Consider the following 24,597-nt stretch of genomic DNA (forward strand, 5'->3'; position numbering starts at 1 on the left):
AGGCACTGCATCTTAGTGCTTTGGGCGTCACTACAGACACCCTGGTTTGAATCCAGGCTGTATCACAACCGGCCAAGATTGGGAGTCCCATAGGGCGGCGCACAATTGGCCCAGCATTGGCCGGGTTTGGCCAGTGTAGGCAGTCATTGTAATTAAGAATTTGTTTTTAACTGACTTGCCTAGTTAAATAAAGGTTAAATTAAAAAAATATATATATATATCCATGGACATTGATTGGTAGTGATGCATTTATAGAAATGTAGCATCATTTATGGGATTTTATTGTTGATTCCTTAATAAAGATGCCTAATGAAATATCTGCCCCTCTTGCTTTATTTAGTCCAGCCTACACATTCAAGAATGACAGATTTTTTATACACTTGACCAATAAACCACTTGATCAGTAGACAAGGTTAATTCATTTAGGATTAAATATGGATTAAGCTTCAGGGGGGTCATAATGTATAATAACGTTATTATATAGGCTAAACAAAAAAACGCGCAATGGAAAGCGCTGCATTATTACATTAATAGCCATTTTTTTTTTGAAAATCAGCGCAGTTGAAGTCCCTGATCTATAGCCAACGTCATGGCTGCAATTCCTTCTAGGCGTCCGCCATTTCTTTATCCCTATTTTATGCTTTCAGATCTATGAAATTATGACCAATCGGATGCACTCCTGAGCTACCCACAATATTACGTATTCTTTCGGCGACAAGTGTTTTTAGCAGCATGGCTAAAAATGAGTAGCGGGAAAACTGCAGGACCTCTGCTGTAGCGAAATAAAACATAAATATGACTTCAGCCATACTGTCTGCACTTAGTGTCCTCACTAAACCTATCGGAGGTAAGTTAACATTCAGTGTGATTTAGCTAAATACGTTCCTCATTAACATATATGTGTACAGTGCTAGCTAGATTAGCCACATATGATTCGGGAACGCTGTCTACGTTTAATTTGATCCGCCATACTGCATTTCATTTTATCCATGTCAGAAGAAAAAGCGCTGTTACTTGCTTGTTTGGTAAATCAGCTCAATCAATGGGCTTTGACTAAATCTGTCTGGGTGTATGTGTGTCTGCTGACCCTATATTTCCCCTCCAGAGACCACAGTGCATGGTACTCAACACACTGAACAGGAGGCACTGATGGCTGCACTCCAAGCCAACCAGGCCCTGCTGGAGGAGCGCCTGAAGGGGGAGAAGGGCCTGTACGAGGTGCGCAGCCTGCGGGAGGAGGTGAGGGCAGGGGTGCCCTGGATCTGTGCAGATACAGAAGACGTCACATGGAGCTTTGTCCAGGAGTGTCTGCTGCTGTTGCTAAGCCTGGCTCGTAACCTCACTCTCCAGCTAGAGCTCTTCAACCAAGCCCCCAGTCCAGCTATGTCCAGACTGCGGACCTCTGAGATGGCCCCTCCACTGACTCCTGATGTGCTGAGCGTGGCCCAACAGAAGACACTTGGTGCAGCTCTTCAATTTGTTGTCTCCCTGGGCCTTTGCCCCTACCTGGCCCCGGGGGTGGGGGTGCCCCTGGGGCGCAGGTCAGCGTTTGGGAAGTTGGTGGAGGGGTTGGTGTGTCATGATGTGGCCCCTGTCCCTGAGCGTCGTCTCCTGACCACCACTTCTGTTCTGCTGGAGCTGTCTGTGCTGTCATCACTGGCCACCATGGTCTACACTCGCCACCTGGGAGATGTCATGGCAGCACTATGCCAGCTAGGATACCGCCCCCACCGCCCAGAGAAAAACACCACTAAGGAAGAGAAGGTAGTTCACTGTTCCGGCCTGACGATGTTGAATATGAATGGTATTTTATAACTTGATGTCATGGATATGGATATCAGTTTTTCAGCAAAATAAGATGCCCATGTAGTTTCCTGTTTTGCCTATTTGCCATAATGAAGTCAGTTATTCAACTTGTGACAGATAGGGTTGTCATAACACCCTTTTGCCACTAGATGGTGGAAGTATTAACCAGAGGAACAAGCAGGCTCAGCTGTGAACAGCTGGTTTTGCATCTCACTAAATCCATATGATCACTCTTTTGATAATGTAGGAGATCAGTAAGGAGGAATGCAAGAACTGCAGGGAGGCTCTTCAAAAACTCTTGGGGAAAGTCTACCAGCCAATCGTTATCAAAGAGCTGCTTATTCTCCAAGGCGGTCCCAAACAGGTAGAGCGCAGTGAAGTGTCTGTACACCATTACATATCAGTATGTTTTCCTCTGTGTACTTGTATATGGTGCTGTGTCTGTCTACTCTGGTGTAACCTAATGTAGCAGGCGTAAAAGAAACGCCTGAGCAGCCTTTCTTTCTTTTTGATCATAACTAGAGAGAAAAAAACTGTGGAGGGAGGTTCTCTAATGCACTATTCATCCAATCCAGTAAATGTGGAGGAGGAGTTAAGATGGAGTATCACCTTGTTAACGTCTGAAAGCAGAAATCTCGCCGCAGGCTCTTTCCATTTTTCCTGAAAACCGTAAACATCTGATTGTTTTTGACCCTGCTGATGGTAACTCTGGTATGATCTTCAAAGAGTATCTTAAAGGTCCAATGCAACTGTTTTATCTCAATATCAAATTATTTCTGGGAAATAATTAAGTACCTTACTGTGTTTTCAATTCAAATGGTAAAAAATAAACACAAATAGCTTCTTAGTGTAAAGGAAGTCACGCTGCTTGCTTAGCGAGTACCACTTCCTCCCGAATCGGGCCATACCTGGCGCAAACTCGGGTCCCCTGCCTTGCTAGCACTCGGGACAACCCTCCTCAAGCATCTTACCAGCTTGCTCTCACCTGTCATCTGGCGCTGGTCTTTTGAAACAGTGGGGACACTTCAGGCTGAGGAGTAAGTTTCACACATACCCATGTGCTACATTAGCATAGAGCATTTCTCAAGCAATAATTTAGCTAGGACTGTGGGAGTGGTCTGAGTGGGGAGGGGATACTGAAAACTATCTGTTATTGGCAAAGAGGTTTAGAACTCTTTCTTATTAGTTTATTAACTAAGGTCACCATGCAAGCCAAAATTCCAAACAGCTCTTACACTAAAAGGGCATTACTTACTATGACTGTGATATGTGGTCGTCTCACCTAGCTATCTTAAGATGAATGCACAAAGTCGCTCTGCATAAGAGAATCTGCTAATTAACTAAAATGTAAATGTCTCTCTGCCCTTCCAGGCCCCTCCAGGCCCTGGTACTAGTGGTGGCAATAGGAGCCCTCTGAGCCAGGCTCCCCCATGGCTGAGGCGTCTGTGTGGGCAGCTGCTGTCTGAGAGGCTGATGCAGCCCAATGGAGTCCAGTCTGTGTTGAGGGCTATCCTGGAGGGAGGCGCAGGTGAGCTCAGCTGGAGACGTAGGGGGAACATTTAGATAGCCATGAGATGGGCAAGAAACATCTACCAAACTCTTAGGTATTATCAGTTGTGATGAGTGACCCATAAGTGTCATTCTTAGCCGCTTTATAATAATGCAGTTTCACTTTTTGTTCCCTCTATCTCTAATAGGAGGAGAGTCTGATTGGAGGAAATGTGATGGTGTAGCCAGGATTCTAGCAGCCTGCCCTCAGCAGTCTCTATCTTCAGACAGCTACTACAGTCAAGTTTGCCCCCAGGTTAACCTGTCATGTTTTTAAAGATTTATGGAAATTGAACTTTCTGTACATACCAGCATAAAAGTCATGATCATTTCTAGATTCATTCTGGTAATAATATTCTGTCATAATGGTCAGATTCTGGAGCTCCTGCACTTCAGAGACAAGCTGACAGCTCAGCAGTTCCAGCGTGTGGCCACCAGGGCGGCTCTCACCATGGTGCAGGACTGCCCAATGTTTGCCCTGCAGTACCTGCTCACTCCCCTCTTCAGTTCCCTTCACCGCTGTGGCCGGATGGCAGGTCAGTGCAAGCTGTGCAGTATCTCCGAGAGAACAAATGTAGTAATTAGTTACCTAAACTATATACCGTAATTTCCGGACTATAAGCCGCTACTTTTTTCCCACGCTTTGAACTTGGGGAAGGCCCTTTCTTGTTTCAGCACGACAATGCTCCCGTGCACAAAGCGAGGTCCAAACAGAAATGGTTTGTCGAGATCGATGTGGAAGAACTTGACTAACCTGCACTGACCTCAACCCCATCGAACACATTTGGGATAAATTGGAATGCCGACTGCGGGCCAGTCCTAATTGCCCAATGTCAGTGCCCGACCTCACTAATGCTTTTGTGGCTGAATGGAAGCAAGTCCCCGCAGCAATGTTCCAACATCTAGTGGAAAGCCTTCCCAGAAGAGTGGAGGATACTATAGCAGCAAAGGGGGGACCAACTCCATATTAATGCTCATGATTTTGGAATGAGATGTTCGAGCAGGTGTTCACATACTTTTGGTCATGTAGTGTATGTTGGTTTGTTAAAAATGACAACTTCTGTAGGCTATATTACTGAAAAATAACCACCGCTGTTGTTAGCTTGCAGAGCTGATTGCAGCTTTCTATCAAATTATTTGGTCTGTGCATCAGGAAAATTGACACTGCTGCAGAGATAGACTCCACTGGCTTTTAACTTGAGTCTGCCGGTCAATATCCTTACCACTCTGAAAATGACACTTGGTATTTGTGTGTGTGTGTGTGTGTGTGTGTGCGTGCGTGTGTGTTTTGGGTTTGTTTGCGTGTACATGTATGGGTGCCCATGCCTGTGTGTGCAAATTGTGGTATTGCTTGAGGAGCACTCTCTAAAGTTGGGCTAATTGAATATGGATGTCCCCCTGCTGTTAACAGGCCTGTGGTCTGGCTGCTGCTCTGACAGATAGATAGTACACAGACACAGCAAATCTGCATCAACAAAGAACTCCTCATTGATCCACTTAACCAACACAGGACACATCTACTCTATGAGACTCATCCTTAGCCTCTTTGTGTTTTGAATAGTATCTACGTTTTATTTCAATCCTGCCCCAGTTACTATATATTATGTGTGTGTGAAAACAATTATCCTCTATTCTGTAGGTATTGTCCCTCGCTGAATTCATCGTTTTTTTTAAGCTAGCGAAATCCTGGCTCACGATTAAAGATGTCTGCTGGCTGTAAGTGCTTGCTTACGTCATGCTGAACATGAACCTCTAGGTTCAGACACAGTTTGGGTGGCTCCAGCCACTGAGTATGTCTGTATTTGTCAGGGGAGGGTCAAACCCAGGTCACAGTGGAGGAATGGGAGCTGACGCGCTGTGCGGAGGACGTGTTTAAGGTGAGTGGAACACAGACGATTAACTCGACCATGTATAGGCCAAACCTAGAGATTTACTGTATCACTCTCTCCTTCCATCTCCCTCTCTCGCTCAGATTTGTGTGGTGGGGAACAGCCCGTCTGCTCCTTTGCTGAAGGCTCTGGGAGAAGCGATTCCTGTTCTCTTCGATCTGTACTGCTTCACCAAAAAGAATGCGTCCCACCTACGGTCAGTTCTGTTATTGAAATGCTTCAACTGCTGAGTATTTCTCTATCTGGCTAGTACTATATAGTCTCAATAAGCCCTATTTGTGATGGTCACTTCAGCAATATAACAATGGTTTCACCTGTATCTTGTCGTGGATCAGTCTCTGCTTTTTAGGTCGTTTCTAACTTTTCCCTGTGTATGTGTATGCTGTGTGCTCCACAGTGCCCCCTGTCAGGAGATCCTGCTCTGGTACTTTGGCAACTCTGAGCTTCCTGTAGCCCTCTCAACCCTACAGCAGCTGTGTGCCATCGATGGAGGGGCAGGCGGGGTGGCCCCTGGCTTCCACTTCACCCCTGGTAGTGACGGAGGGGCACAGCTTACCCCCTCAGAGACCATCAGGTGACTGGCATTCAACATCACACAATTACTGGTCTCCAAGGCTCCCATACGAGAAGATGCTAGTAAAACCCCTTCATTGGGCGGAGGGGTTTTTATCACTGATCTGATGACTGGGATTGATGGATGTAATGTAGTGGAAACTGCAAGTGCCCCTATCCAGTCATGTTAGAAAAAAAGCAATTAAATATACAATCATGCCCCGTGTCTCTCCCATCATGTGTGTCGGTCTCCTCTACCCTTCATGTCTCAGTGATGAGGATGATGCTCTCTATGAGAGGGTGTCTGGGGAGCAGTGGAGGGTGGAGTGTCTGGCCCAGCTGCTGGCTGAGATGAAGGATAGCGACTTGCCTGGAGACTTCTTCCTGGAGCTGCTGCAGGTAGCTAATGAGACCGAGACACAGACAGACACCGAGACACAGACAGACACCGAGACACAGACAGACACCGAGACACAGACAGACACCGAGACACAGACAGACACCGAGACACAGACAGACACCGAGACACAGACAGACACCGAGACACAGACAGACACCGAGACACAGACAGACACCGAGACACAGACAGACACCGAGACACAGACAGACACCGAGACACAGACAGACACCGAGACACAGACAGACACCGAGACACAGACAGACACCGAGACACAGACAGACACCGAGACACAGACAGACACCGAGACACAGACAGACACCGAGACACAGACAGAGAGGCAGCCTATGGCTTTGGCCAGTATTGTCCTGCTGCGTTCCCCAGGTGGGGTTGGTGTGTAAATATGGACGCTCTCTTCCCTGACAGGCGCTGACTTGCTGGGCTGCAGAGAAGGAGGAAGAGGAGCAGGAAGTGGACACGTCAGCCATGACACTACTGCAGCTGGAGCAGCATCTGTTAGGGAACGTTACAGGGAGGAGTCAGAAGCTGGCCCTACTGCAGGTGCTGGCTGTCATGTGTGAGGGCCTACCACACACTCTACTGCTGCGCAAGCCAACCCAGGTAACTACTGGTATACACCCCACAGCTAAACTCAATAACCTTGCTCCTGTTCAAGATTGGATCATGTCAGATGCCAACAGTTGATTGACTTGAGTATTTGCTTTTCACTGCTTAACTATTTATCTCCAACTCTAAAGTTTCAGTCTCCCATCATTTATGTTATTATCTCAGTTTATGTTCACCATCTTTCCGCTTGTAGTTTTGTGATGAGCTTTTATCAAACTTTAAGTCTTTCTGTCTCTCCCTCTGCATCAAGGCTTTACAGAACACTGGTCCTCTGGGCCTCCTTATTAAGGAATGAGGGCATGATGAGTAATACTTTAAGAGCTCTAAGAATAGTATGGTCTATCTCTGATTAGGTAAAAGACCCAGGGCTAGTGCTGTGCCATTTTGCCTGAGGAAAACCATTCACTCTCAGATTAGGAAACTTCTCTGATAAACTGGCGTCAGTTCAGTTGATAAGCAGTATTTTTAGCCATTTTATCTTGAGGGCCCTCAGCCAGGGGTTTTTGCAGAGACATTTTAAAACTTTTTTTATGTTTAAATCTGTGGGTGTGAGAATTTAAGAGCTCTAGTTAATATGCACCTCGTGGTAGGAAATGTGTGGTTTGTATACATGCAGCTGTCTGTCTGTCCGTCTTGTATCTGATACGTCTGTCTGTGTGTCCTCTCCCAGGTGGTGGAATTCATCGTGTCCATGCTGCAGAGGGCCTGTGTGGGTTTGGACCAGGTCCAGGCTGCTGCGGGTCCAGTTGAGACCCAGACACTCAGCATGGGAATGGGCCTGGTGGCCACCCTGCTGTCAGGACCCTCACCGGTACTGCACACACAGCTAGGGAACACACACCATTCTGTTCAGGCAACAGGCTTTACCATTGATACTACTGTAGATGTGTATGGTATCATATTGTATGATATGTGGCATTTTGTGTTGATGTTTCTCTCTCTCCTTGTCGCAGCTGAGTGCTGAGGACTACTCCTCGATGTCCAGGCTCCTCCCACCACTGGAGGAGATTTCCCAGAGGCACCCTGAGGTGGTCATCCAGGAGCTGGCCTCAGACCTGCGAACCGCCATTGCCACACACGGTGCCTACCAACCTGACAACGTGACACGAGCCACTCAATATCAAAGTCCCAAAACGGACAATAACGTGCCTACTAAGAAAAACTTCAAGACCCAAACAAGTCCCTCGCAAGTCTCCCAAACAAGACTCTACTCACCTACCCTTCATAACAACCCCAGCACACACGCTACTCAAACGCCTAACACCCGAGCCCCAATTCAGACCTGTATCCCCAACCTCAGAACACAGAGCAGCTCTGGTGATAGTCTGGCCCAGAAAACTCATCCATCCCAGAGGGTATCATCTGGGGCTGGCCAGGGTCCTGCAGGGGTGTCTGCTCCTGATGGGGGGCAGTCAGGTGGGAAGGGTGGCAGCAGTAGCAGCAGTGAGCCCTCCAGTGGCACCCCCAGTAGGGCCTTCTCAGACTGCCTGCTCGGGGCATGTGATCCTGAGGTCCCCACCAGAGCAGTGGCCCTGAGAACCTTAACCCGGGCCATACAGAACAGAGACAGGGAGGCTCTTCAGAATCAGGAGAAAGTCCTCACGGTGAGTAGAGCAGTGGAGAACCAGTAGATATAGCATGTAGCTTATAGAATATGTCTCAGTGGTCTGACTGTGTATCAACCAGGGGACCCATTGCAGTCATGGGTTTAATAGGTTCCCTCTGATTCAGTGATTCCCTCTGATTCAGTGATTCAGTGTTTCCATCTCCCTTGAGAGGGGTCTTCCTCTAACACCGTAGACTCATGCAGGCCCTGGAGGCGTGCACAGTAGCAGCAGAACCAGTCTCTGTGGGGGTTACTGTCTGTTTGGGTGGAGAGGATGTTTAATAGATGAGGGAAGTTGATCAGAGACCCTGGGCAATGCAGTGTGGTCTATGGGGACTTGTTAATCTGGCTGAGGGGTGGTGAGGTTGAGGGGACTGGATTATCACACTGGGTCTGGATCTCATTTAGTATTCAGTGTAATGAGCACCCCCTCTGTGTGCACCTTCCACGACCCCCCCCGTCTCAGCCTAGGGGGTCCAGTACCTGGTGGCGGGTGGGGATCCTCTTTAATTTCCATCCTATTGTGCTTCTCTTTGTGTTGGGTTGTTTTGGGACAAATTATAAGCACTATGAAGAAAATGATGTAGTGGTGTAATTTATAATTTTTATAGGATGTCAGATGGGAAAGTTTGGTGTAATGTGTCCTGTAATGGCGTTGTCTTCCAGCTCTTCCTGGAGAACTTGGCGCATGAGGACACGTTTGTGTATCTGTCAGCCATTCAAGGTAGGAAGTCAATGGTCTCCAGGTGGTGCTTAACCTTACATGTGTAAACCTTTGGTCTTTTACTCTAGTTTTGTGGGGTGATATTAACCTTTGGCTTCGGCTAGCTTTCCTTTAGCAAGTTGGAGCAAGTATAACTAGGATACAACTGTTGTATCTCATCTAATTTGCCCTAGAAACTGGAATGACATTAACTTGCAGTGGCATCTTCTTCATGGTATATAGGTTTTGCTGGGCTTAGAGTTTCTCAGTGACCCATTCTGTGTCCCTCTCCTCCCTGCAGGCCTGGCGGTGTTGGCTGACTTCTTTCCTGAGAGGATCCTGCTGCGCCTGCAGGAAGAGTACCAGAATGGTCCATCCTCTCAGAAGGAGAGGTCCCTGGAGACACGGCTGAAGGTTGGAGAGGTGCTGATGAGGGCTAGCAGGGCTATGGGTGAGTGGACTATTATCAACACAGCTAACTGACCTACTAAAAACCTGCTCACCACACATCCTGGGAGAGGCTCCAGCAATAGACTCATTATCTCAATGAGAATATTATCTTTTGGTGTGTGGATTTGACCACACAGAGAAGGAAGCGCCTGCAGCTAGCCTCAATGACACAGTTTACTAGGTTTTGACAGATTCATAGGTTGTTTTGTGAGGGACATGTGAATGAATGATAGTGAATTTGCTTACTCATGTTAGTGTTTCCATTTGAATTATGCATACATGTGTGTTGGTCTATGTTAACGGTGTATGAGGCCCAATTATAGTTATAAAGTCATAAAACAGTCGTAAAACAGACAGTACATGCTTGTTCCACACTGAGGGGACTGTGTCGAAACCTCTCCCTCTCTGCTAGAATTCCGTGTTTGTGGTTTTTCCCTCTCCCTGGTTTTGTCTGCCAGATCTCGATAGTACCATTTTCCCGGGACAAGTGAGGGGTTATTCGGCATGCCCCCCTTCCCCTCCCTTATCTTGGATGTGAAAGGCACCCAGACAGACCAGCGACGGTCTCTAATTGGCCCTGCTCCACTAGCCTAACAGAACAGCATCTCAGCTGGTTTGTCGCCCCATTAGATACCCACAGGAATCTTTTGTCACTCCTCTGGATCACTCTCCCCTTTCTTATGCATCTGGGAAAATACCCCCGTCCGCCAAACCCCATATTCTGAATCGAACCATATTAGCACCCCATCTTATTTTTGTTTCCCCCCACGTACTACAGATGGGCATTTGAAATTACTTTACTATTCAAGTAATATTATTATATTTTTCTGGGATATCCGGATAGCCGGAATGCAAATTCATAATACAGAAATTACTCTACAATGCAAAATGAGGTCAACAGTGAACAGACTGCTTTTCTCAGGTAGTTTTGGCTAACAGCAACAGTGAAAGAGAAGTCTGATTTTCGCCATGATAGAACTGATTATGATACAAAAAGGTATTTGGTCATCAGGTCCTGTGGAAACTCTGTTAGGTGGGCGTCTGTAATTGCTATTTGAAGTGCAGAACATAGCATACCAATGCTATGGAGGGATAAAAACTGTCACGACTTCCTCCGAAGTCGGTCCCTCTCCTTGTTCGGGCGGTGTTCGGCAGTCGACGTCACCGACCTTCTAGCCATCGCTGATCCATTTTTCATTTTCCATTGGTTTTGTCTTGTCTTACATCACACCTGGTTCCAATCTCATCAATTACATGTTTCCCCTCATGTCCTTGTCGGTGATTGTTTGTGATGTGCAAGTTATGTTCTGGTGCGCGACAGGTTTTGTACCCACTTTTATTATCTTGTATATTTTGGTTTTCCGAGTTTTGTGAGCACTTATTAAACGACTCCGTTTATACCAAGTTCGTTCTCCTGCACCTGACTTCCCTGCCACCAGCACGCACCCATTACAAAAACAAAGTTTTAATTTTTTTGTTAAGAATTTCAAATGTGAAGCTATATCCTTGCAAGTAAAGCTTTTTCATTGTTGAAATAGGCCTAAAAATAATTTAACACTCACTCATGTAAGCGAATACTAACATCTGTTAGGATATTCGATTAACCGTGCCCATCCCTACCACGTACTGTATCCCCAGTGCACAAAAGGCCACTTTCCCTTTGCTTTTTCAGTGTATTGCACATTAATCCATTTCCATCAAAGGAATTCTTGAGATTCTTCGGCCCAGGTCAGATCTTGGTCTGAGACTGATGTAAAGTTACAGTTTTGACTGACTGGACAAAGGAGCTAGAATGAGTCAGGAACAGATAGTAGTAAATGGGCAAGGGAAGCATGAGAGTAGCAACTGGACAAATACAGGCCTGCTGACCTAGATAAAACACACAATCATTCACAAACCGACACCTGTTTTCTCTTTTATTAAGGCAGTTAATAAAAGACCATCCTTTGAAACATGGCTCTGACTGAGGAGTGGCCAGCTGAACTGGTGTGTATGGGTTTCTGGAAGGTGGAGGCCAGGGCAGGCTGAATGATACCTCTCATGGTGGGTCTGTCTGACTGGGCCAGCAGACTCAGCTGCAGGGACCACGGCCCAGTCCACCCATCTGAGTCTTACTTGGACACCCAGTAACCTGGCCAACTCCATGGCTCCACTCCCACTGCTTTATGTTGTGGAATATAGCATGTTTTGCACTGTCAGTGGGGGCTGTCTTAGTAAGACAGATACACATACACACACACACTTACACACACTGAAAGGAGTAAAGCGTCTTCTCTATTTTAGTTTCTTTGCCGATTTAGCAACCACCTTTGTAAAAAAAATAAATAATAATAATTAAAAAAATTAAAAAATAACAATGAGTCAGCTCTTTGTATAGATTAAAACAACTTCTCCAGCTGGACCAATAGGCAGGTAGTGTGATGCCATGTCCTCCTGAGGTGCATTGGAGGACAGACCAAACGTGCGGAAGTTTCCTCAGCACTGTCAGCAGCCAGTAGTCAGTTTTGCTGGCAGCCAATAGTACAGTATTGATAATTGTTAATAAGAATACAAACCTTATCTTCCTTCCTGTGTTTCAGGTGACCTGGCGCCCCACCATGGCCGGCCCCTGATCGGGGTCTTCCTGAGGGGGACGAGGGACGAGGACCACAGTGTCCGCGCTAGCTGCCTGTCCAACCTGGGAGAGCTCTGCCAGAGACTCAACTATGCCCTGGGGCCTTGGGCTCAGGAGGTGAGGACCACTAGTAAACCATGTAATTTGGTTAAACAACAAATGTCTGTCAGTTTATTTGCCTATAGTTTCTAACTATAGTACCAGTCAAAAGTTTGGACACACCTACTCATTCCAGGGTTTTTCTTTATTTTTGCTATTTTCTACATTGTAGAATAATAGTGAAGACATCAAAACTATGAAATAACACATATGGAATCATATAGTAACCAAACAAGTGTTAAACAAATCAAAACATATTTGAGATTCTTACCTTGATGACAGCTTTGCACACTCTTCACATTCAACCAGCTTCATGAGGTAGTCACCTGGAATGCATTTCAATTAACAGGTGTGCCTTGTTAATTTGTGGAATTTCTTTCCTTCTTAATGTATTTGAGCCAATCAGTTGTGTTGTGACAAGGTAGGGGTGGTATACAGAAGATAGTCCTATTTGGTAAAAGACCAAGTCCATAATATGGCAAGAACAGCTCAAATAAGCAAAGAGAAACGACAGTCCATCATTACTGTAAGACTTGAAGGTCAGTCTATCCAGGAAATTTCAAGAACGTTGAAAGTGCAGTCGCAAAAAACATCAAGCGCAATGATGGAAATGGCTCTCATGAGGACCGCCACAGGAAAGGAAGACCCACAGTTACCTCTGCTGCAGAGGATAAGTTCATTAGAGTTACCAGCCTCAGAAATTGCAGCCCAAATAAATGCTTCACAGTGTTCAAGTAACATGGACATTAGACTGGTGGAAATCTGTCCTTTGGTCTGATGAGTCCAAATTTGGGATTTTTGGTTCCAACCGCCGTGTCTTTGTGAGACACAGAGTAGGTGAATGGAGGATCTCTGCATGTGTGGTTCCCACCATGGAGGAGGAGGTGTGATGGTGTGGGGGTGCTTTGCTGGGGACACTGTCAGTGTTTTATTTAGAATTCAAGGCACACATAACCAGCATGGCTACCACAGCTTTCTGCAGCAATACGCCATCCCGAAAGCATTCCACTGATGCTGGCCCATGTTGACTCCAGTGCTTCCCACAGTTGTGTCAAGTTGGCTGGATGTCCTTTTGGTGGTGGACCATTCTTGATACACACAGGAAACTGTTGAGTGTGAAAACCCCAGCAGTATTGCAGTGATACAAACTGGTGCGCCATGCACCTACTACCATACCCTGTTCAAAGGCACTTTTGTCTTGCCCATTCACCCTCTGAATGGCACTCGTACACAATCCATGTCTCAAGGCTTAACAATCCTTCTTTGACCTGTCTCCTCACCTTCATCTACACTGATTGAAGTGGATTTAACAAGTGACATTAATAAGGGATCATAGATTTCACCTGGGTTCACATGGTCAGTCAATGTCATAATGTTTTGTACACTTAGTGTATTATTATTTGTATTGTTTCATTCACTTCTGTTGCACCTGCACTGTTGGAGCTCGGAGCGTAAGAATTTCACTGTACCCTGCAAATGCATCTGTGACCCTGTGCATGTGACTAATAAAATAATCTGTCAATGAATCATCCTGAATATGTGTGTGTGTGTGTGTGTGTGTGTGTGTGTGTGTGTGACGTAACTACTCCCTCTCTTAAATCTGTCAATGAGTCCAGATGTCCCCTGTCTTGGTGTACTGTTGTCTACACTTATAGCCTTAGGATGGTTGGGGTCAGGGTGGGATTCAGGTAGGGGTCCGGCGTCAGGGAACAGCAGGTATTGCCCAAGGTTAAAGGTCACGGTTCATTTTCTTTAGAGGGAGAGAACTGAACTGTGGCTGTCTTGTCCTACTGCCCCTCTCAGCCTGTGCCTCTGCCCATGACACATTTTTCCCAGCTCAGCAGTATTGTGTGTTGGAGTGTCCTCTCCTAAAGAGCCCCTCCCTCAGTGCTGAGATCAGGCTTTTCACTGGTGGGGAGAGCATGAGGGGGAAGGGCCGGAATCACTTCACTCAAACGCTCGTCTGCTCTAGTCAATGTTTGAGTTGACAGAAATGTGTGTGTGTCAGGGCAGCTTGTGGAAGGCCTGTCTGCCTGCTGCAGTGGTCAGGGCCCTAAATAAAGCTGCTTTGACGGCAAGGGGTCTGTCAGCGAGGGCTGTGCACTGCAGACTCTGCTTCATGAATACGTATCTCTGTCAGACTGAGTAACAGGGATGCCTATTCATGAGAGCCATGGCCCTCTGCTCTCTGCTACAGCCTAATCCCTCTCAGTCCATCGCAGCCTGCCGTCGGTGTGTGTGTCTATCCTACCAATATGTTAATCAACCCGGCGCACTAGCAGTAAACACAGCACTGTGGACCTTGGCAAGGTCACTGCTCCTTTATAGATCCTCTATTTCAGCCTCTGAGAGTGTGTATTTATCTGTGTATGTGTTTGTTCTTCCTTAGTTGAGCACCTGTTTGACGGCACTGATAAAGACCGAGAAGGAGGCAGAGGTACGGCGAGCTGCTGTCCACGTCATTGCCCTGCTGCTCAGGGGCCTGAGCGACAAAGCCACCGAGGTACAGTACTAGAGCAGTTGTCTGTACTCATACAGGTACAAGAACCACATGGATACACAAATTTGTTGAGCACTCCTACACACATTTGTTGAACAGTCATAAGAAGTAAAGAATTGTCATTAGTATGGCCTCTTACAAAATGTAATCTAATGTAGTTGACATGTTAGTGAGTGGAGATGCGTGTTGGTGGGCGGCGGGTTGCGACAGAGATCGTTGCGGTCCTCATACTGCGGGCAGAAGCGGCGGTCAGACAACTTTGGAGGGTTTTTTGTCCTGCAGAATATTTTGAAACGGTTGTCATTCTGCTTTGTATGCATTAACATTGGACTACCTATTGTATTAAAAGTAGGGGTATAAGTAGATTTTATTTCTTACCGGTACGGGACAAACACATGATGTTTTCATCTGATTGTCAAACAGTCACTTCAAAAAGGTGCTCCTGTAGGCTACCTGTGCATGTTCGTCCTCTCACTAAATAATTCCAGCATCCAAACCCCAACAGTGCACTGTGCATCCGCAATTTAATGAATGAAAAGAGACGTACGTGTTTTGTAATGACATTCTGCGGTTTTCATTATGGCTACACTTGTAGCCTGAATTGATGCGTCCACTACCTATGCATAGGCAGTGAATCACATGGCAGTTATCTTTCCAAGGAAATTAACTTAAATATGATTACACTATAGTTTACTATCGTGTCGGTAAATAAATATTGATAATGGAAACAAGTGGTGGGCACTTAACCAACGTGAATCGAGGTGCAATCAAAAAATGTGATTATCATTAAAAAGGAAAAGATGCAATGCGCATACCATGGTGAGCGAACGTTGTGCCTTTTCAATAAACATTGTTTGCCCATTTATTTGTCTCTACCTGCAATGTTTGCCCATTTATTTGTCTCTATCTGCAAATCGTTCTAAAAGGTAGGGTAAGCATACCTATTAAACCCACTTTCCCATTAAGCCCACTTCCATTGTTGGATGCAAAAAAAATTCTAAAATAAAAAAACTTTTCTGCCGTTTCACGTTTGAACTAATTCATTTGGTTGTTACACCCATAACCTTTATTCTAAGCCAATCAGTTGTTTTATTGTTAAGGTATTGACTGTTATGTGTAAGTTCTCACTAATGGCTAATTTCAAAGCTGCAAAAAAACTTGTGTTGAGGCTACCCTCAGATAAATAACATCTTCAGATATTTTAGTGGATATATGATAGCATGTTTCATGAGAATTCATTGCTATTTCTTGCCAATTGAAATATGGGTTTTTCATGCTAGCAGTCATACATGCATGTCACAGTTACACAGTAGCAACATAAATTGGTGAACTACAACAAGATAATAAATAGAGGCATTCTCAGCTTACATTTTTTTTCAAAGCATTTTGTCTAATTTTACTGTTAAATCAACCTTGCATTGTTATACATAGATGCCATTGACATTTAGTTGGGCTTAAAGGGTACAGTAGCACAAAAAGCACTCCATAAAGAGTGTAAATGACAAAGAAATATTGTTCAATATGATCAATACTAATTCTGCGTAATATTGTAGTCTATAGTGTATTTTATAGCCCAGACCATTGGTTTCCAAATATTTTATGAGTAGACTTTGCTCTTCTGTCTTTTTCACCATAAATCACTGTTGTTCCAATTAAGCCCAGTATGCTCCTTTTAGGCTCAGTATGCTCCATTTAAGCCCAGTATGCTCCATTTAAGCCCAGTATGCTCCATTTAAGCTCAGTATGCTCCATTTAAGCCCAGTATGCTCCATTTAAGCCCAGTATGCTCCATTTAAGCCCAGTATGCTCCATTTAAGCCCAGTATGCTCCATTTAAGCCCAGTATGCTCCATTTAAGCCCAGTATGCTCCATTTAGGCCCAGTATGCTCCTATTAGGCCCAGTATGCTCCTATTAAGCCTGGTTTGTATTGAAACACATGGGGATAGTGTGTTGATATCCCTAATATTCAATGAACAAAAAACAATGTTTTCTCAGATTTGTTGGTTAAAACACACAAAAACTACAGTTATGCATATTATGCATCTAGCTATGGTGCCTTTACCAAGATAGGATCCTCTCTCCTCTCTCCAAGACTTTTGGAGTGGACAGGTAGTCGTTGATGCAGAGAAAGAAGAATAAGATCAGGGTTGAAGGACAGAAGACCTACAAGAGGTGACAAAAATGCAAACAAATGAGAGACAAGAAGATGACAATTTGATGACTGCTTATGCACTTTTGGGTGGGGGAATTGTCATATTGTTGTCTTTCATTCATCCAAGTGATTCTGTTTTTTGGTCCACCACCTGTACCTTTTTTAATACACAGTAGTGAGGAAGATATTAAACTGTCAGCAGATGGGCTTTAGCAAGACAAGTTGAACTAATTAACAAGAATAGCAGTACAGCAAATGTGAATCAGCTTTCAGATAATTTCTTGAAAGTTGTGTGCGTTATGGTCTTTGCATGGCTTCTTATCCATTGTGGGTTCAGGTTTGTGTTCTAATCAATCAGTAACACACCTGATTCAACTAATTGAAGTCATTGATTAGTTGAATCAGGTGTGTACTGGTTTGCAAGAACAAAAGTCCACATTGATCTCTGTGGACTTTCAGGATGAATAGCAATGATCAGTTTATTCGAATAACTTTAGGGGAGATACATTTTATATTAGAAGGATTTCCACGTCTCCCTCTGTTGGTTCTCAGTCCAGGAAAGTAGAGTTGGTTTTGTTCTTTCTTTGATAGTATAGTGAGGGGGGAAAAGTATTTGATCCCCTGCTGATTTTGTACGTTTGCCCACTGACAAAGAAATGATCAGTCTATAATTTTAATGGTAGGTTTATTTGAACAGTGAGAGACAGAATAACAACAAAGAAATCCAGAAAACCGCATGTCAAAAATTGTTATAAATTGATTTGCATTTTAATGAGGGAAATAAGTATTTGACCCCTCTGCAAAACATGACTTAGTACTTGGTGGCTAGCTGGCTATGGCTATCCAACACTGTAACTCGTCAAGGTAAGCTTTTGGTTTTATAAATGTATTGCCACCGGGGCCTGCTGGTGTAACTGCTAAACTGTTTGCTGCTGACTGTACTGCATGATTGTTGCTGGTTTATTAACATGTTCGTTCTATTAGCTATGTTGACAATGACATTAATATGGTGACAATGTAAGCTGTGTGTAGCGGTTAGCAGAACGTTTGGCTTGAAAAGGTTTTTTTCGCCTGGTCAGACAGTTGATGTGTGAAGTCCACTGAAGTCCACAAGCGAAGTGAAAGGGTGAGAGGAGAAGAACGCGTAGATTTGAGAAGGAATTGTACAATGATCAAAGGGATCATGCTGTTTGTATTTGGCTGCTATGAAAGTGAACTGTGTTTGCGTGTATTCATTCCGCTGATTCTGTTGAAAAACTTTTCTTAAACGGAACAGGGATAAACATACCTGAATTTGTCCAATAGAAACTCTCGTTTCAAACTGTTGGACTAATGATTACACACTAGATCAGCTAGATGCAGGCAAGAGTGTGCAAGGCGGTATGTGTGAATGTCTGTCACCTTCATTACTCAAATTTCTTTCAACCTGTGCACCTACGTTGTAAACTTTCATTCATAGGCTAGGTTGTAGTAACCTCATGGGTGTAGGGATTTTTTTTGTATTATCATGAAGTAGCCTTAACCTATCGACGTAACATTGAATTGGGTGAATGGAATATGAATGACAAATCAAATGTTATTGGTCACATGCGCCGAATACAACAGGTTTAGACCAATCATGGTCCAAACGTGTGTTTGGACCATGATTGTTTGTTGATGTGGACACCAAGGAACTTGAAACTATCGGCCTGCTCCACTACACCCCCGTCAATGTTAATGGGGACCTGTTCGGCACTCGTTTTCCTGTAGTCCATGATCAGCTCCTTTGTCATCCAATATGCTGTAATAGAAATAAGGCCATGCTCATTAAAAAAATAATCATCCTCCCTCATCTTAAACTGCACCGACCGCCACTGAATGTAACCTATTTCTTCAGTTATTTTTTAGCATTTTGATATTGCCTATAGGGCACAAAATTATTGGGACCATGGCTGGCAAGCGAGCTGCGTCACATACACCTAATTAACATTGTGGGACTAGTTCTTGCAGGAGCGGGTGGGAGTTGGACAGAAAGCCAGCGAGAGCAGACAGGAGTGGTTTGAAAAGCTGTGGGTGGGAGCTGGATGAATAAATCAGTCCCGCGCAGACCTCTGTGTCTTGGTGAACATCACTGTGTTTAGGCTACATGTGGAATCCTGGAGCCAGCTGGAATGGAGAAACAAATATCCCTTTCATGCTAACAGTCAGTGGTGATTTTAGCATGTAAATCTTGGTGGGGCAAATTCCCCACCAAAATTGTTGATGCATGCCAGCAAAGCCACTACACAACACAACACTAAACAATACATGAATTGAACTATAACAGTGACAAACGGTGCCCACAAACTGTTAGGGCCTATATAAACCTGTCCCAACAGTAGAGCTTTCTTTTCAGCACCATGGAGTGAATCCTTACCACTGCTACACCTGGCTATCTGTGGAGCCTTGTCTGGCAGCGAAACAGTTCATTCAGCCTCATTTACTGCCTTTTAAAAGAAACAGCTGATATGGCTGACTTACTTAAACAAATGTGGTTTCTACTGACAATTGAGATGTACAAACTATGGCTTAAGGGAACGACGAGCGGATAAGAGGCAATCCGTAATTTAGAGTAAAACATTAATGAGCGAGCTAGGATGGACGTAGTCAATAGAAGTATTTGTTCAGCACTTTTGAAACACAGTGACAGAATTCAGAATATGAACCATTCTTACAGTATTCTGCCTGTACACAAGTCAGAACCATAGGATAAATAAAGGGGGCATATAATCAGAAAATGAAAGCTCTTACAATATTCAATGATTACATTTCTCTAAAACAGGCTATAGGCTACATGTGCACCACCAAGTTAGAGCAGTAGGCTAAATTATGATGGAGGAAAGGGACCAAATGATTAGTGTGAGGCACATGGGCTACTAACAGCTTACTACACAACTAACATTTAGTCTTACTTTCTTAGCTGCAGTATACGTATCTCACTGGCATATTGCATAATTTATGTAGCAGCATACAATACATTCTTGGACGCAACTTGTTGTGCTGTGCTCACTTGAAGAGGAAGGTGGTGTGGCGGTCCCTGTGGGCAAATTTGATTCATGATGATGACTGCTTGCTATCTAAGATTTTGAAAGTATGATGTTAACATGATCAGTCCAATCAGAAGGCCAATGCAATTGAACGCATGTAACAAATTGTTGCTTACTGAAACACCCAAAGCATTTCAATCCTTATATAACATTTGAAGCAATAACCTACCCGCATCAAATCAAATTTTATTGGTCACATACACGTGATTAACAGATGTTTAATCATCACAACAGTTTTCAGCTGTGCTAACATAATTGCAAAAGGGTTTTCTAATGATCAATTAGACTTTTAAAATGATAAACTTGGATTAGCGAACACAGGAGTGATAGTTACTGATAATGGGCCTCTGTACACCTATGTAGATATTCCATAAAAAAATTGCCGTTTCCAGCTACACTAGTCATTTACAACATTAACAAACAGTACATTTTTTTTCTGCACAGAAGATATGCATTATAAACTAGCACTGTATTTTTTTATCAATTTTATGTTATTTTAATGGACCAAAAAAATGCTTTTCTTTCAAAAACAAGGACATTTCTAAGTGACCCCAAACTTTTTGAATGGTCGTGTATATTCTAAATGGATTTATTGAAATAGACACCCTCACACATCTGCACACCACTACTACCACTCATCCCCAGCATGTACACGAGAGGTATAAAAAGTGTATGCAGGCAAGAATGTGATAAAAGTAGGCCTGTTTTAAGGGGGACAAAGAAACATTGTCCTTTTTTTTTTTTTTACAGGAAAAATACCGTAACTCCAATGTGAAAGCAGTTAAAGAAAACAGTGGACCAGTCATTTCCTCTTCCCTTATTTGGAACACCAGTCTGAAAGCCACCTTTATAGTTTATCCCGGAATACCTTTCTGTAGACATCATAATTCTCTCACTCACACAACCTTCAATACACACACCACAGTTTACAGCAAGTACCAGTGTTCTACAGTACAGCTCCCTGAATTCAGCTGTTATTATGTCATGTATGGTTATAAGTATGGAGTTACTGCCCAGACAGGATATTTTTAGTTATAGTGAAATAATGGTTTTACATCAGAAGTATTTTGGTGTGTGCTGCACTCTGTGACCCTAGAGCACGTGAATCAGGTGTAGTAGGTTTGCTTCCACACTAACTGATTTCATTGTACCTGGTTCCACACTCAGGAGGTGTGTGTTTGATGTGGTAGGTAGGTATGTTACCTTGGTGCCAGCCTGTGCCACTGTGACTCACATTGGTTTCCATTAGTAGATTCCCTCCACCCCCCAAACCTGATTGTTTAAACTGAGTTAACAGTCTGCTTATGGAGAACAGAGCCAGACCGATATGGGGTTTTTGGGCTTATTCCAATGTTTTTTGGGGGGAAAAACTTACAGATACCGATATCTGCTGATATACTGTTTTACAAAGGGGAAAAAGTTAAACATTTCCACACAGGCTTCTCAAAATTGCCATCCAAAAGTCAAAGAAATATGCTTCAAATGTTGATTTCTTACATTATGACAATATTGACACATTATAAGAATGGCCACAAGTGTTCAGATAAGCATGGGATTCCCTTTTTTCCATCCTATCTATTGAATTTTGGTTATTGGTGGAAATATCGTCCGAGATCATTAACAAGCCAATATTGTTTGATAATGTCAGCGAACCGATCAATTGGTCAGGCTCTAATGGAGAGGCCACACTAATACAAAACTGATAGATGATAACAGCCAGGGATTTTCCACAATGTGTGATGGGACTGGCCACTGTTGATGAGTTGCCTGGGAAAGTCTTGAAATTGTGCGTTAATGCTGTGACAGTTTCTGAATTTTGAGAGTTCTATATCTTAAATTGATTGAAGGAGGGACTGTACACAAAACGTTGGGCAAAAGACAAGGGGTTACAGGCAATACTGGTTATTTTGATCTCTCAATAGTTGGTTCTCTGCTAACCGTGTGTGAAAATGTTTGTGTGTGTGTACGCTTAGTTTCATTGTATCAGTAGAACCAAAAGTTCAGAGATGTCATGTAGACAACATCCCTGTGTAGCCAGGGCCTCAGAATGTGTACACCAAATATGGACATTCCTGAAAACAATATAGGCTAGTAGAGGAACCCTTTCTGTGGAGGAAGAAAACAATGTCCATATTATCACCTCTAGTGCTCTACACTGGCCGACATACTGAAAACACTAGTAGAAGTGTGAAAACATTAGGTGTGTTCAACAGTAGAATCTGTTCAGAGCCTGTTCTTTGAAACAATTGGTCCTCTAATCTTGTGTCACCATGCTCCACAGTGTGATTACAGACTGTTGGCAGATTCTCACCAAGAACAGGAAGGAGACTTAGTAAAAGCATCCTGTTTTGGACTTGCACTGTAACAACCACGTTATCTGGGGAAAGTCCATGCTCATCTTGTATGACATACTCTCTGTCCAACCAGAGAGTCAAACGCAGAATAAAAAGAACAGCTAACTCCTGTGACTGTCTAGGACCAGGACTGGACACTGATGTGTTGCTAAGGGTCAGTACACTTTGGACAACGAACCTGTTAAATTTACCCACTGCTTTTATAGGGTTATTCACTCTCCATTCTATCTAGGCTGCTTGTCTGACCTTTGCATTACTGACCATTTGATTCCTTCGTATAGGCCAGTATCTAGTCCCGTGTAGCATAGCTCCAAACCACATTGTCCACTCCTTTGAAAGTCTGGAGAATTTTGTATTAGCCGAATCGGCTAGAATGGTCCAGTGGCTACATTTTGACTGAATGTTACATTTCAAGAACCCCCCCCCCGCTACTTTCTGCCATTGACTTCACCTGGCTTACCGATTTAGAGATGCCTGGTTCTCGACGTGGTTTGCCAATATCTAGTTAGCTGTCTTTTGGTCGTAGGACTTTTCAAATCTGTAACTGGTCTTCACAACACACTTTTCCCTTGGTTAAGTTTCTCAGGCCTTTCTCAAGGTCCTGTCATTTGGTTAATTGCTGTAGCTGTGTGTGCAGCTGTTGTGGTGGCAATAACACTGAGTCCATGTGAAAATATCAGTTAGGTAGACCAGACATGACCTTAAACCTGATGACTCAAACCTCCAACTACCTCTTCCCTTACTGTTTTTATTTATTTATTTTGCTCCTTTGCACCCATTATTTCTATTTCTACTTTGCACTTTCTTCCACTACAAATCTACCATTCCAGTGTTTTACTTGCTATATTGTATTTACTTTGCCACCATGGCCTTTTTTGCCTTTACCTCCCTTATCTCACCTCATTTGCTCACATTGTATATAGACTTATTTTTCTACTGTATAATTGACTGTATGTTTGTTTTACTCCATGTGTAACTCTGTTGTTGTATGTGTCGAACTGCTTTACTTTATCTTGGCCAGGTCGCAATTGTAAATGAGAACTTGTTCTCAACTTGCCTACCTGGTTAAATAAAATAAATAAATAAAAAACCTGGTGTTTGAGAAGAAACAGCTGATGGCTGAAGACCTGTGTCTACCTTGTGCTCCCAGGAACACTGATCACCTACCTACACCACACTCATTATGGCTCTATGAGATCACTCTCTTATTCAGTTCTGTATACATCCCTCTAATCTCTCTCCCTTCATCTTTTTCTCTCACCTTTTCTTGTCTCTCTTAATCTCCCAGGTCCTGAGTGATGTTCTGCTGGACCTGTACCGGGCATTGAAGTGGGTGGTGCGCTCAGACACTGATGATGTCACAGTGCTCCATGCTCAGCTGGCTCTGGAGGACCTTGACGATGTCATGAGGAGGTTCATCTTCCCTGCACAGAAGCTGGAGAAGAAGATAGTGGTTTTGCCATGAGATTTGAGGAACATGAGCCCACAGAAGAGCGCACACACACCAACTAACCAGTGTTACGAGAACATTTTAGGAGTATCCAGGAGTAGGAACTAGGGGATAGTTTCAGACTGGGCACAACATTCCACCTTTTTGTCCAAGTTCCCGTTGAAGGTGATGGCTGAACTGTGTGTAAAACATGACTTTCTCAACAAACACTGAGTTACCTCTCTTGGTCATTTTCTCAGTGTTTGCAGTACATGGAGTTCCCCCAAGCCAGTCTGTGTCATGGTATCATTGTGACCATAGGGAATGAAGGGTATTTTATCACAATGACAGATCTAGGCCTTCTGCAGAGGCACCAAACTTCCCCTCTCTGGAAACTACACCTGTATGTCCCTATGAATCTTATAAACAGAGGTTAGAGGTCAAAATTAGAGGTGATGATGATCAGCTGATTGTGTGTGTGCCTCTGAATAAAATCCCATTACAGTGAAATAAAATGAAGGGATATGAGTTTCCTTTTGTATGAACAAGTGCATGTTCTTTTGTTTGAGCGTTGTTCTTTACGGTGACCTCAGGCTGTTGTCGTTTGTGTTCTAGGCAGATGGCCCAGTGGAGCTGAAAGTAGTTCAGGCGCAGGGTCTCCGAGCCACTAGGGACTAACCATGAATTCACCAGCACAGCACTTTTAGTTTCCAGCAATGAGCTTACCCTGCTTGCACTGTAGTCCTGTATTCATAACCATAAACAAGGTCAATTCTTGTAAGCAGTTGGCTAGTTATGTGATCCT

The 24,597-nt window shown here is 43.9% G+C and overlaps 1 protein-coding gene across 1 annotated transcript; it reads left to right on the top strand.

Moving 5' to 3' along the window:
* Nucleotides 1–685: 685 nt before the first annotated feature.
* On the top strand, nucleotides 686–24,345 carry tango6 (transport and golgi organization 6 homolog (Drosophila)). The gene is made up of 18 exons (XM_014124272.2): nucleotides 686–847; nucleotides 1,106–1,764; nucleotides 2,054–2,170; nucleotides 3,178–3,334; nucleotides 3,504–3,610; nucleotides 3,728–3,890; nucleotides 5,164–5,231; nucleotides 5,327–5,439; nucleotides 5,641–5,817; nucleotides 6,068–6,194; nucleotides 6,619–6,813; nucleotides 7,490–7,630; nucleotides 7,773–8,423; nucleotides 9,092–9,149; nucleotides 9,430–9,579; nucleotides 12,158–12,309; nucleotides 14,681–14,794; nucleotides 23,652–24,345. The coding sequence occupies exons 1-18, from the start codon at nucleotides 796–798 to the stop codon at nucleotides 23,826–23,828; spliced, it is 3,378 nt and encodes a 1,125-aa protein (XP_013979747.1). The 5' UTR covers nucleotides 686–795; the 3' UTR covers nucleotides 23,829–24,345.
* Nucleotides 24,346–24,597: the final 252 nt, after the last annotated feature.

The sequence above is a fragment of the Salmo salar genome, chromosome ssa10 (genome assembly GCF_905237065.1).
Source record: "Salmo salar chromosome ssa10, Ssal_v3.1, whole genome shotgun sequence".
In the NCBI taxonomy this organism is placed as follows: domain Eukaryota; kingdom Metazoa; phylum Chordata; class Actinopteri; order Salmoniformes; family Salmonidae; genus Salmo; species Salmo salar.

What these genes read in the sequence shown, in the direction of transcription:
- tango6 (XM_014124272.2), top strand. Translation starts at nt 796, where the DNA reads ATGACTTCAGCCATACTGTCTGCACTTAGTGTCCTCACTAAACCTATC. An exon ending in TCCAAGGCGGTCCCAAACAG is followed by an intron (nt 2,171 to 3,177) that starts GTAGAGCGCAGT and finishes CTGCCCTTCCAG; the next exon opens with GCCCCTCCAGGCCCTGGTAC. An exon ending in TGAGCGACAAAGCCACCGAG is followed by an intron (nt 14,795 to 23,651) that starts GTACAGTACTAG and finishes TTAATCTCCCAG; the next exon opens with GTCCTGAGTGATGTTCTGCT.